At 40.2% G+C, this 12,397-nt stretch overlaps 2 protein-coding genes across 3 annotated transcripts in view; one reads left to right on the forward strand and one right to left on the reverse strand.

The window, feature by feature from the left end:
* lipca (lipase, hepatic a) lies at positions 1-9,171 on the forward strand. Of its 2 annotated transcripts, none has more exons than XM_026378914.1 (9): positions 1-277; positions 1,571-1,755; positions 2,003-2,182; positions 2,293-2,410; positions 2,520-2,753; positions 3,932-4,174; positions 5,009-5,123; positions 5,539-5,757; positions 5,980-9,171. In XM_026378914.1, exons 1-9 carry the CDS (start codon positions 196-198, stop codon positions 6,092-6,094), a joined length of 1,491 nt encoding a protein of 496 aa, XP_026234699.1. In that variant the 5' UTR covers positions 1-195; the 3' UTR covers positions 6,095-9,171. The 2 variants fall into 2 exon arrangements, with proteins under 2 accessions (XP_026234699.1, XP_026234700.1); XM_026378915.1 differs by having other exon boundaries at positions 1,577-1,755.
* adam10a (ADAM metallopeptidase domain 10a) overlaps positions 6,993-12,397 on the reverse strand; it is a 21,678-nt gene continuing 16,273 nt past the window's right edge. The window contains exons 9-16 of the mRNA XM_026378913.2: positions 12,065-12,228; positions 11,759-11,942; positions 11,501-11,651; positions 11,207-11,390; positions 10,984-11,095; positions 10,636-10,856; positions 10,375-10,501; positions 6,993-9,866 (exon numbers count right to left, since the gene is read on the reverse strand). Of these exons, the coding sequence (XP_026234698.1) occupies positions 9,766-9,866; positions 10,375-10,501; positions 10,636-10,856; positions 10,984-11,095; positions 11,207-11,390; positions 11,501-11,651; positions 11,759-11,942; positions 12,065-12,228 (1,244 nt within the window). The 3' untranslated portion in view covers positions 6,993-9,765. The remainder of the gene's footprint in view (positions 9,867-10,374; positions 10,502-10,635; positions 10,857-10,983; positions 11,096-11,206; positions 11,391-11,500; positions 11,652-11,758; positions 11,943-12,064; positions 12,229-12,397) is intronic.

A 12,397-nucleotide genomic window follows, 5' to 3' on the forward strand; every position in this document is an offset into this window, starting at 1 on the left:
TCTCTATAGAACAGTACAATGTGTTTCTCATTCTGAGATCAAGTCTCAGGGCAGCGATGAGGCTTCTCTGAAAGATCATCTACACCCACAGATAAAAGGACTCACAAAAAAAAATAAAAAAGAAACGCACCTGTGCTCCTCAACTGAAGGAGAAGTGTTGGTTTGAAGGAATTACTGAAGTGTCTGTGAGTCACCATGTCCTTGGTCAAAATCCTGTGCTGTTTGCTGATAACATATCACCTCTGTGAGGGGAGGAAAATCAAAGGAAACAGAGCAGGTGAGTCAAAAGATCCCCAAAAAAGTGTGAAGAAACGTGTTTGTTGCATAGATTTGATGTGGATAGATTACTGAAAAACATTCAGACCAGTAGTCGAGGCACAGCAGGATCTTCTCTCCTCTAAAATTAAAAGTGGACATCGTTTTACATTTCATTAACATTTAATGGTTTGATTCAAGCCTCTGGATGCAGACTACTCATCAAACACTTGCACTCGCTCATCTGTGCTCTGATTGAAGTGAGATTATATTTATTTTTCCTCTAATCAATTCATTTCTTGTTTGTGTTGTTTCTTGTGTAATTATTTAGCTTAAATTATTTATACTACTATGTATTATTTATAGTTTTTACTAGATTTCCTCATTAATTATATGCTAAATCCAGTCAAATGTCTCCACGTTTCTCAGATTTTTCTAAATGCTAACACCAGATGCAGAGAGCAGCTCTTCAGTCTCTGCAAACATTTATTTTTTTAATTCAACATCATTACCAAAATTGTATTACTAATTACAGTGCACACTCATTACTCAGTCACTACAAGCATTTGAGCTTGAGTGTGTTTGTGCTCCGTTACTTCTGAGTCAGACTGTTTTTAATTGCTCTCCATGTTCATGTGGATAAACAGTCATAATGTAGAAAAGACACACCAAAGAAAATGTGGGATTGAATGAGCAGAGGGCTTGATGATGAATGATGAAAGATAATTACTTTCATTAGTAATTATCATTAGAAATTTCATGCAGGCGCCCGGGTTTCTGGCATTATTAACATTAACACATTAGAATAATAAATATGCTGGACACGAATCAATGGCAAACCATAAAGGAAATGTTATGATTGATTTCTTTGGAGACAGATCTGTTATGTTTGTGGGTGAGATTTCTGCGGTTTCTGTGCTGCGGTTTAAAACATGATGAGGGAGGAGGCGTTTATGTAAGAAATTACGAGAAGAGTCTGGCACAGATTCACTTGATGGGACTTTGTGTGAAGCGTTATCTGTGTGCATCAGCCAAAGAGGTCCGTATGACCTGGAAACACAGCAAAGTGCTTCTGAAAGGGCGTCACTCGGCCCACAGTCCAAATGGGACTCAGCAGGATGTGACTGCTCCGATTTCTCCCTATTACTTTCAGATAATTGTATCAAGACATTAATTATTTCCTCTGCTCTCAAGAGGATTAAGTGAATTTGAATGTGTTGACCGCAAAGCAAACACAACCATTACCTCAGAGTTTTCTGATATGCAAATGATCACAAAAAACTAACAGATCACTCTTCTGCTGCTGACTTCCGAGGAGCAGCAGACGCACAGCCGAGGAGAGTCCTGAAGGTGCAAGAGCCATACGTCAGCAGCACGGTCTTCAGGTTGTTTGTGGAAGGTGAGGACACCTGCACACTGGACTCTCCACAGCTGCACGCTCTCACCGCCTGTGGCTTCAACAGCAGTAACCCCCTCATCATCATCACTCACGGGTGGTCGGTAAGGTCAACTCCAACTCTCTCTACACTTCACTGACTTGAGCCGGTGCATACAAAACATGGAACTGTTCAAAAGCATGAAATATAGTGAAGTGAAGTAAACATCCTGACACATTCTGGATTGTCTGAAACTGAACAAGATAATAATTAAGTCACATATTATATATATATATTATACTGCTCTGTGCAGAGCAGCCAATGCTTCAATAAGCAACACATTTCTAACAATCAGTCTTGTTTTTCCTAAGGTGGATGGTATGATGGAAAGCTGGGTGCTGAGGTTAGCCTCAACAGTGAAGAAAAATCTGGTAGACATCAATGTGATCATCGTTGACTGGCTGTCCCTGGCTCACCAGCACTACCCCATCGCCGTACAGAGCACCCGCACAGTCGGAAAAGATATAGCTCACCTGCTGCAGTCACTTAAGGTCAGAAGAAGAAACTACTGAAGCGTACATTTTCATGCTCTGATGTAATATCTGTTAAATTTGTTAAAGTTTCCTAATGAAGATGAGCACATGTCAAACATCCCCAACAGAAGGAGCTCCAGTATCCAGTTAGAAAGGCTCATTTGATTGGTTATAGCCTCGGTGCTCACATCTCTGGGTTTGCTGGAAGCTTTTTGGAAGGTTCAGAAAAGATTGGAAGAATCACAGGTAGGTTGTTGTTTTATTCACAGTATGTTTAAATTCCCCGCTCACAATTACTTACTCTGATGTATCCTAAAAATAAACCCATTATTGATTTCAAATGGTTTCTGTCCAGGTCTTGATCCAGCAGGGCCGCTGTTTGAAGGCATGTCCCCCACTGACAGGCTGTCACCTGATGATGCTGAATTTGTAGATGCCATCCACACTTTCACCCATGAACGTATGGGCCTCAGCGTGGGCATCAAGCAAGCTGTGGCGCATTATGACTTTTACCCCAATGGTGGCGACTTCCAACCAGGATGTGACCTGCAAAACATTTATGAGCACATAGCTCAGTACGGGCTGTTGGGTACGACAAAAAACACATTACAACACCTAAAATATATGTAGTCACTATAATAATTGTTCTTATATGTTGGGGAATGGTTAAAATTAATGTTTAACACACAGTAAAACAAAGATTATTACAGTAGTGATGCAAGAAATGTTTGCTCGGAGTGTGAGATTGGAGATAAAGGTTTGTCCCCAGGGCTCCATGAACATATAAGACACAAAACCTTAACTAATATCCACTGAGTGATGTTTGATATTTCTTAGTCAGCCACTAGTTTTACAATAGCGTTGACAATAGTGCATCCTCTGGGGAGGATGAGTGGGCTCAGTAAATTTAATGTAAAATGTTTGTGACATTTAAACAGGTCAGATAAGTGGATTTTAGCCTAAAACATCAGGATTACGTCACTGGGATGCCAACTGGCTTTCAGTAGAAACCATGATTGACTGATCCATATTCGGATCCACTGTTTAAGTTTTGGCTTAGAAAAAAATCACAAAAAGTCTTTGTTCTCATTTAGGAGTCAGTGTTTATCGGAACAGATTCTCTGTTCTCGTTCTCCTGCCGTTTACAATCCTGCATCTGTGGATTCAGACCTTCTATCAAAGCAGTGTGTTCTGCTGTTGAAGGACTCGGTTTGGCTTTTCCTCTCCTCTATCATAACATTTTTTTTCTTAATTGGTCGTGCCACCTCAGACACTGGTTTAGACGCCATATCTTGGGCACCCATTCATCTTTTTTCTTGTTGACAGTTCCTCAATCTGTATTCAACCAGATGCGTTTAATTCCCTTCAGCCTAACACAAGTGGCTGTGGGATTTACTGTTCTTCTCAAATTCAAAACACATCTGCATAATATGGCAGCGAGAGCCACATTAAAGCATCTGTCATCCTCAGGAGTTAATTAGCAACATGTGCCTTCCTCCTCTCTGTCCACCCCTCTGAGCTGAGCTGCCCCCAGGCTACAAAAGTCTCCTCAGAGAAAGAGGCCTTCAGAGCAGATCAGTGTCAGACATAATGAGACGCTTTTAGGACATATGACAGAAGACAGTCTGATTAGTGTCAGGTTGTGGTGATAATGAACTTATATTAAGGTACTCCACAGTCCCTTTATACACATGAGAATATCAGGAAACTCAGATCAAGCTTGTTTAAAAAAATCTGTCTCACGTTTTTTTGTTTTTTTCACCAAAGGTTTTGAGCAGACAGTGAAATGTGCCCACGAGCGCTCTGTCCACCTTTTCATTGACTCTCTGCTGAACAAAGACAAGCAGAGCACGGCCTACAGGTGCAGTGACAACAGCGCTTTTGACAAAGGGGTCTGTCTGGACTGTCGGAAGAATCGCTGCAACATCCTGGGCTACAACATCAACAAGGTTCGCACCGGCACCAGCAAGAAGCTCTACCTGAAAACTCGTCCTCGGATGCCCTACAAACGTACGTCCTCATCATTTCAACAAAGAACCTTAAGACAGTTATTATCTATATTAAATTAATAGACCGACTATGGTGCCTGGTTTTCTAGGGAATTCATTCTACAGATATATGTCATATTTTTAATTAAGTAACATTTTAATTCCACACTAACTAATCAGTTAGTTGTGTAATTTGCAGATAAGTGGAAACCTACAGATCACTGTCATCCTTTACAGCCACTTTGTGATTAAAGTATGACTTTGATGCCCCTGGTGGCAGATCACAGTGTACACAACCCCAGCAAACTGGACGTGGAAGCTGAAGTAGTACATTTAGTCAAGTACTCTACTTAAGTACTACACTTGAGTACAAATATATAGTATAAATGAACTTTTATGCTACTCAAATGTTTTACCTTTGCTACACTACATGCAGACTCAGTTTAATATGTAAAAATATGATGTATCAGAATATAATATCAGAGTGACTTTCAGAGTACCAGTCAGAGTATTTCTAGCATTGGTGGTACAATGTGAGTAAACACAATAAACAGATTACAAATTGTAAGAAGCTATAACCGCTTAAAGTACATAATACTATTAATACTACTCTAACACTACTCTATTTAAACAGTGCTGGTAGAATTCAAAGTGCTTCTTTTTGCATCATCATATGATCTAACATGACTTTTATTATTACCAATCATCAAAACTCAATGGGATTTAAAATCTCACATTATTGGTCATCAGTTGTCATCACACTGACAAAATGCTAAAACTATGCAGATGATCAAGTATTTACTGGATGGCTTCTCTGTCCTCAACTCTTCTTTTGTTTCTCATTCCCTCTGTGCAGTCTATCATTACCAGTTCAGGATCCAATTTGTCAACCAGACGGAGAGGATCGAGCCCTCTCTCACCATCTCTCTTACTGGGACAAAGGAGGAGAGTGGAGACCTCCACATCACCTTGTGAGTATAGCATCACCTCTCAGGCTGACATTACACTGCATCTATGTGTACTCAGTCTTTGACACATGCAATATGCAGCTGGGCTCTGAGCTGGTTAAGGAGAGCAGCTGGCACACATGGAAACAACTCAAGCCTGTGCATGAAAGAAAACTATAAATGGGGATGATGGAGTAAATAATTTACTCAAGACACCCTTCCCTGACAACTGTGTTATGCTTCATGTTCTGTATACCAAAGAGCCTCAGGAAACCAAAGCAAGGAAAGATGATTTCAGATGGTCCTGCTTTAGTTGTAGACCATCACAAAGGTCTTTGCTTTGTAATTAAGACATGTGACAGCCTGTGGAAGAACACTTTGTTCTGTAATATCAGTAATCTGTAATCAAACTCTGCTCTTTTTAATCTCTCTCCACCAGGCCTGAAAAGATTTCCATCAATAAGACCTACACTTTCCTGATCACCCTGGACAAAGACTTAGGGGAGCTGATGATGCTCAAATTCCAGTGGGAAGGATCGGTCCTGTGGAAAAATGTGTGGAACCGGGTGCAGACCATCATTCCGTGGGGTGGACGTATGAGGAAACCACAGCTGACCGTGGGCAGGATCAGTGTCAAAGCAGGCGAGACACAGGAGAGGTACAGTTTGTTTTGGTGGAGGAAATATTCACATGTTTTCATATAGTTAGTCAGCTGACAAATACTGCAAACAGCAAATATAAGCAACATTACAGCTATAATTTTAAATACATAAAAAGAGAATTCAACATGCAGCATGAAAACTAGTGCAGACTTTTAATGCCACCTAGTGGACACACAGAGCTCCTACCATCACAGACTGACTGCTCTTTCTGTTTCCAGGACATCTTTTTGTGCCATGGAAAACGATGTACAACACGTTGAAGTGTCAGAAGAAAAAGTGTTTGTGCGCTGCACAGACAGCGCGCCAAAGCAGCGCAGGAGAAAGCACAACTAGCAGACTCGTGTGGGCTCCTATACATGCTCCACACACTAAAGATCTGAGGGACGGCCTGGAAGTTCACAGCTGGAAGTGACACTGCAGATTTAGGGAGAAATCGTTAATTGTCCGAAAGAACAAAAAGCATTAAAAGACACATGAATCCTGAGAAACTGAGGCTAGAAAACAATTAGCGAGTACTGTGTCTGCGTCCCAGAGCCACACAGTCCAGTTTTAAATTCCTTTATACCTACAAATGTCTTTTAAGGGTATAAATAGCTGAAGGTTCGACAAGTCAAATATTAACCAGACGGTAAACACAGTCAAGGTTCAATGACCTTTAGATCACATTAATTTTAAAGGACCTAAATGTTTTTTTTAATGTGCCTTATTTAAAAACCTACATTAGCATTACCAGTAATCATATATAAATCTACTTAAAGGTCTAATTTTTTTTCTCTCATCACCAAGTGGATACATGTCTTACTAGTCACTGAAAAACTGATTCTTGATACTTAATAGTGTAAAAATGAATCGAGCACATAAATGGCTCTTGCTGAATAAAAATGCAGCTGCAGGGTTCAGATTGAGAGTCGAAGAGTAAACACAGAAATCAGGCACAATCACTGAAATGAAGGCAGTTCCAGGTATGAGGTGGAGACTCCAGAGGGCAGACAGTTTAAACTGAAGGCAGTAAACCCACACAGAGGGTAAAGGTGGAAGGCTGAGCTTGTTCATGTCAGACCACCCTGGCAAGCAAATCCTGCCCTACTGAAGCAGGGGCAACAACACCGGGAGGAACATGTCCAATCTTCACCGTCACGCCTGAACATCTATGTTGTCAAGAAAAAAAAAACTTGTAAAAAGTCATTTGAATTGTAAACTTGACTTGTGTTACGAGCAGGGAAGACAAACGGCTGTTCAATTCTGGTTTATTAATGCATTTCAAGTAGTTCAAAACAACTTTTTGCACAATACCTTTGCAAATATAGTAAAATTTCCAAAGTAAGGAAAATGAGAAACAGAACAAAAAAAGTAGATAAAGACAAAGACATTTGAAGACAATGTATAAAACATAAGAGACATTTAAATCAGACAGTAGTACTGAATCTGCATCATTTTGGATTCTCTGTTTACATCACTTACGGTTCAGTGCACAAGTTCTCAATATTAATAGCAATACATTTGAAAGAAAGAAAAAAATCCCAGAGAATTAACCCCAAACACCCAGTATTGTCCACATCATACTATGGTCAACAAAAACATAAGGATGTTTCAGCAAAAACATACAAAAAAAGCTTTAAAATCTGCCAAAGATGAAGAAATTTATACTTTAAGCTCTGACCCAAGAGACACCACTACCAGCAGCACCAACAAAACAAAATACAACAAAACAAAATCAGTAAACGAAGCAACAGAGGATTGCATGTTTGCACGAATAGCTTTTCTTATGAAAACACTAAAGACTTTTCCATAGACTTGTCCAGGAGAAAACAATGAAGGCATTTCTCTGTGAAGAGGCTAACTTGTTCACTGTTGAGCTCTGTGATACTCTGCATAGAATCTATCTGATCAGCATTCTTACAACTTGCACAGAAAACAATGCTGAACGGCAACTGTGCACAATACCACTCGTTTGCAAGTGTAAGAGAAGAAAAATAAATCAGTCTGTCATTGCTCCACCAAGCTGCTCCCTCCTAAAGTAATTTTAAGAAACTATACATATGTCTTTCTTTGTATTGTCAGTGAGGCTGACCTGTTTTTAAACTGGCTGAAAACTCAAAGTAAGCCAAAGTCTGACTAGGCAGTAATATCTCATAAAAATTAAATCTCTCAAAAAAGAGACAAATTGTGGAGAATAATATGAAAATATGCATTTGTAATATCTATTTCTTTTATGTGCTGACTGATATAGTATATGTACATTTACATTTCCTATGATTATCACACATGGCCAAGCTGTAAGTCACTTAATTTCCATCACATTTCTTCTTCTAACCTCAGCGGTCCAGTCTGATAACGGCCTGGGTAAACCACCACCTCATGCATTGTTTCAGCCTTGGTAAAGATCACTGACACTAGCGCATCACTTTCAGTCACACTGCTCTAAGTAGGCACATTTATAATTCACACACCAAGAAGGTGTCACAAGGGAAACAATAGTTCCTTAAAAAAACAGAAAATAAATTCCAATCAGAAGGGAAAGAAAGAGCAGAACAGCTGTGGATGTCTGACGCGTAGTGATTGTTCACTCGGGTAAATGCTGGTTAACAGCAGCAACAATAAAATTAGAATCAGGTTCTCCTCATTTTATTTATTCCCTACAAATACCCCAATAGTTTCAACTGCAAGTAAAACCAATAAAAGCGAAATCCACAATTTAATCCAGACAGATCCATCTTCCTAAAGTGGCTTTAACTTATTTTGTAAAGCCTTGTAAATTCAAAAGTGGACAGAACAGAACAAGTGAGAATGTGGCTGTCAGACAACAACACTCTACGCACAAAGGCTTCTTTATCCCCAGAGATCCGTTTTAACACATTCTCCTTTTTACAACTCTGAATGTAAAGATACACACGTACAGTACGCAGCACAAAGTGGTCATTTTACAGATGTGTCGCAAATCAGTGCCAAAGCAACAAGTCGGGGGAAAAACAGCTGTGACAGAATCAAAGTATGATACAATCAGGTTGATAAAAAGCTATTCTCTCACCTTTTATTTCAGCCCCAGGCCATATACTTTTATGTAAACGCAGCTGCAAAACCATATCACGAGAAGAAATATATATATATCTAAATGATCAACTTCTCCTCCATGGCTGCCATCTGATAACAGATGACACTATAAATCTTATTAAGTTAATTTATCTACATTGTTTTCACACAACCAGTCTTCTACATCCAGTGGCAGCTAAAGCATACCCTTCTGCACAGGCATCCGCCAGGAGGGACTTTACCCTGAAGTATTCATACGGTCATCCATTCCACCCCATACAATAGTTTGCTGTAATTTTAATAATCCTGAGAAAGTGAATTAAAACAGTAAGTCTTCATCATACAGAAAAAAGTTTTGAAAATAAAGAGAGAGAGAGAGAAAAAAAAACTACTTCAACATCTGTATAATTGCACACTGAAACAACAGGTATGCTTTAGGAGTAAAAAGCTTCAGTTTCTGATGGTGCTTTGATTTAAAACGACCTAACGACATTGGCAAAAATGAGTTTTCTTCCAACACAATGTCTCAGTGTTGTTTCTGATGGGCAGCAACAACTTGCAATCTTTTTATCGCACTGGTGATGGCAGCACTTGAGAGAGGAAGAACAGGAAAGAAAAATGGAGGACAGAGGAAGGCTGCCCTAACACACCCTCCATTCTGGTAAAGAAGCATTCAAAGAAAAAAAAAAACATTTAAGACCACATAACAGATCAGTGAATTTCTCCTCCTGTCCTCAGTTGGAAAAGTTATTGATTTCTTAAAAAAGCTGTGTGAACCACTTCTAATCTGGATTTCAGAGCAGAGGTGATCAGTGAGTTTGTTAGGCCTAGAAAAAAATTCAGGTTTGTCCAGTGAAATTGGTTTAGTTGCAAGTTCATTGAATTTTACAAGACGTGGTAAAGGTAACTCTTTGGAGTGAAGTGCTCCCATTGTAGGCACTAGGAAGAACCAAGGCAAAGAGCAGGACGATGTCTCAGCGTCTCATCTGCCCCATTTGATAGTTCTCTCTGTTCCGAGGGTTGAGGCCCTGTGACTGTGCGTTCGCCTGCCGCTGTTGTCTTCTTCTCAGTGTACCTACAGTGTAGGACATTCACATTTCAGTAGGAGTCAGAAACTTAAGCTGCAAAATGCTGTAACAATAAAACTGTTTCCCAAAGAGTTGGGAGGGGGAGAGTGTTTATCTTTGCTTTGTAACCTCTCTTCTTTTAACAGTACTCAACAATACTGCATTCTGGAGCTGAGGAGACAAGTTGGTTTAGTTATGACAGTGATTTTTCCTCATTCTTGCTTGATAACTTCGCTGAAAAACTCTGGAAGGCAGCATATGTTTTAAATTAATTGACAATTTGAATGTTTTCCTGTTTGCCTCTGTCCATCTTAAATGAGCTGAAGCACAGAGAAGGCAGCACTGTTTGTGTAGTGGATATATGTCTCTTTTTTTTATTTTATTATTTGCATGGTAGTTTTAATGTGCATTTATAGATGCAGTGATGCAGTGGGATCGTATATTATTGCTTTGTTTTAGCCTCCATCTACATGCATTTGAACAGTCTTCTAAATACAAACATATGATGTACTGTACCTGGCAGCGGCTTTGGTGGGGGAAGTTTAGGGTTGTTGCTGGGAGTGTGGACACTGCAAATCTTGATGAAGCCAGCCATTAGCATAATCAGAGCGATGCCCATCAATAGGACTGCCCACCAATTACGCTGGAAAACAGATGATATATTAAATAAAAACTAAATCTAAGCAAGGAGCACTGCACAAATGGCTTCTATATGTAGCCTATATGTTTGTGTTTGTGCCGGCTCATGATAGGACTCACTACTTTTCCTGTACTCACCACTATCCAATCTGCAATGTTCTCATAGAGTTCTGGATTGAAAATGGCTTTCTTTAGTCTTGCCAGTGGCCCGTCGGCATCCACCAAACGGCACCTCATGAACACATCACAGTAGCCCTTAAAGTCATTGCAGGGTGAGCCAGGCTGCAGCGTTGTGATCTTCTTGTTGAAGAATTTGGCCCATTTCACTGAGCCGGTGCTGCTGCAGCTATTTGGGTCCGCTGAGAAAATAATAAGAGGGAGTGACTTTTAAGATACTAACAGTAACAGAGTTATTTAAACTGTAAAAAACTTAACTTAATATTACTACTGTGATTATTTATGTTGATTCAAGAAACAGTCACCCACTTTTGTCCATGCAGCACATGTGGCACAACTCAGCTGCCTCATCCTTGTTATCTTGGCTGGAGCAGGTGCATACCTCAAGACCGTACTTCTCACAAATGGAACCGGAGCAGACCTGGTTCCAACAAACAGGGAGTTCAAACATTTCACCTTCAATATAAACATTGGCTCACAAACTGCCAATACCACGCATTAAACAGAAAATGGTAAACTAAAATGAACATACCCCGTTGAGGCAGACTTGTGTTTCTGCATGGCAAGAGGTAAAATTTGCCTTTGGTTCTGAAGCTGGGCACAGAGCAGTAGCTCCATTGCACATGCCCTCTCGGGCACACTCGGAGTCCGGCCTGCACCTTTCAGCAGGACCCTTGTAAGTACACTCTGCTGTGCAACATGGGCCTTGGCTGGGACTGCAAAAATCAAATACAGAATCAATAGTCAAACAAATGCAATGCCGTTAAGAACGCGTTTTGTGCTCAATAATACAGACGTATACAAAGAAATACTAATAAGGTGTTACCTGCAGGTTTTGCCAGGTTGGAGTTTGCACCTTTTGCCCTCCTCCTCATTGGCACTGTAGCAGCAGGAGTCTTTACACTGATCACTGTAGCCGCAGTCACACTGTTCTCCTGCTTCCACGAGTCCATTACCACAGATAGGCTGGCCAGACTCTGTACACATACAAAACAGTGTAAAGACAGACTCTTCCCCTCTCTCTCTCTCTCTCACACACACTAACAGGAACAGATACAGTGTCTGTTTATAATGGAGAACTTACCAACAAAACATTCATCTCTCTTCTTTGCCAGAACAGCGCTTATATTGCGGATGCTACAGATAGAGAACTTGTTATTGTTGAACTTGTCCCCTGATGTTGCTCTGGCATACATGATGTAGTTTCCTTGCTCCTTTTTCTGCTGCTCCTTAGACTCTCCAGGGGTACATTCAATCCCAGAGTCATGCTGTAAAACAGTAGGCAAGAAAAGAAAAAGGCAGCAAGACTTGAGACAGAGCTGCAGATTATAGTTTGGGCAGTTTTGCAAGAGAATAAATGGCAAATACCACTTTTTAAAACAGCACTTACAGGAGAGCCAAAGTTGTGTCCAACCTCATGAGCGAAGGTGATGTGTGAAACCTTGGGAGGGACATGTGAGGCGTAGTTCTGCACAGTGATTATACCAGTGTTGAGAGACTTCTTCTTCCCGTCAGAGTACATTTTGCTCTTTTCACAGATGCCTCCAGAGCTTCCTGTGGAAGAAAAGAATACTATTTGAGACAATTTTAATGCTAGATTAGGGACCATTTTACTAGAATGCTAGAAAAGGAAGCAATAAAAGAATAAAGCATGTACCACACCAACAGCTTCAGCCAAAGACAGTGTAATATGATTGATGACTAGGTTTTATTATTGTCTCAT

The sequence above is a fragment of the Anabas testudineus genome, chromosome 3, assembly GCF_900324465.2.
Source record: "Anabas testudineus chromosome 3, fAnaTes1.2, whole genome shotgun sequence".
Taxonomy (NCBI): Eukaryota; Metazoa; Chordata; class Actinopteri; order Anabantiformes; family Anabantidae; genus Anabas; species Anabas testudineus.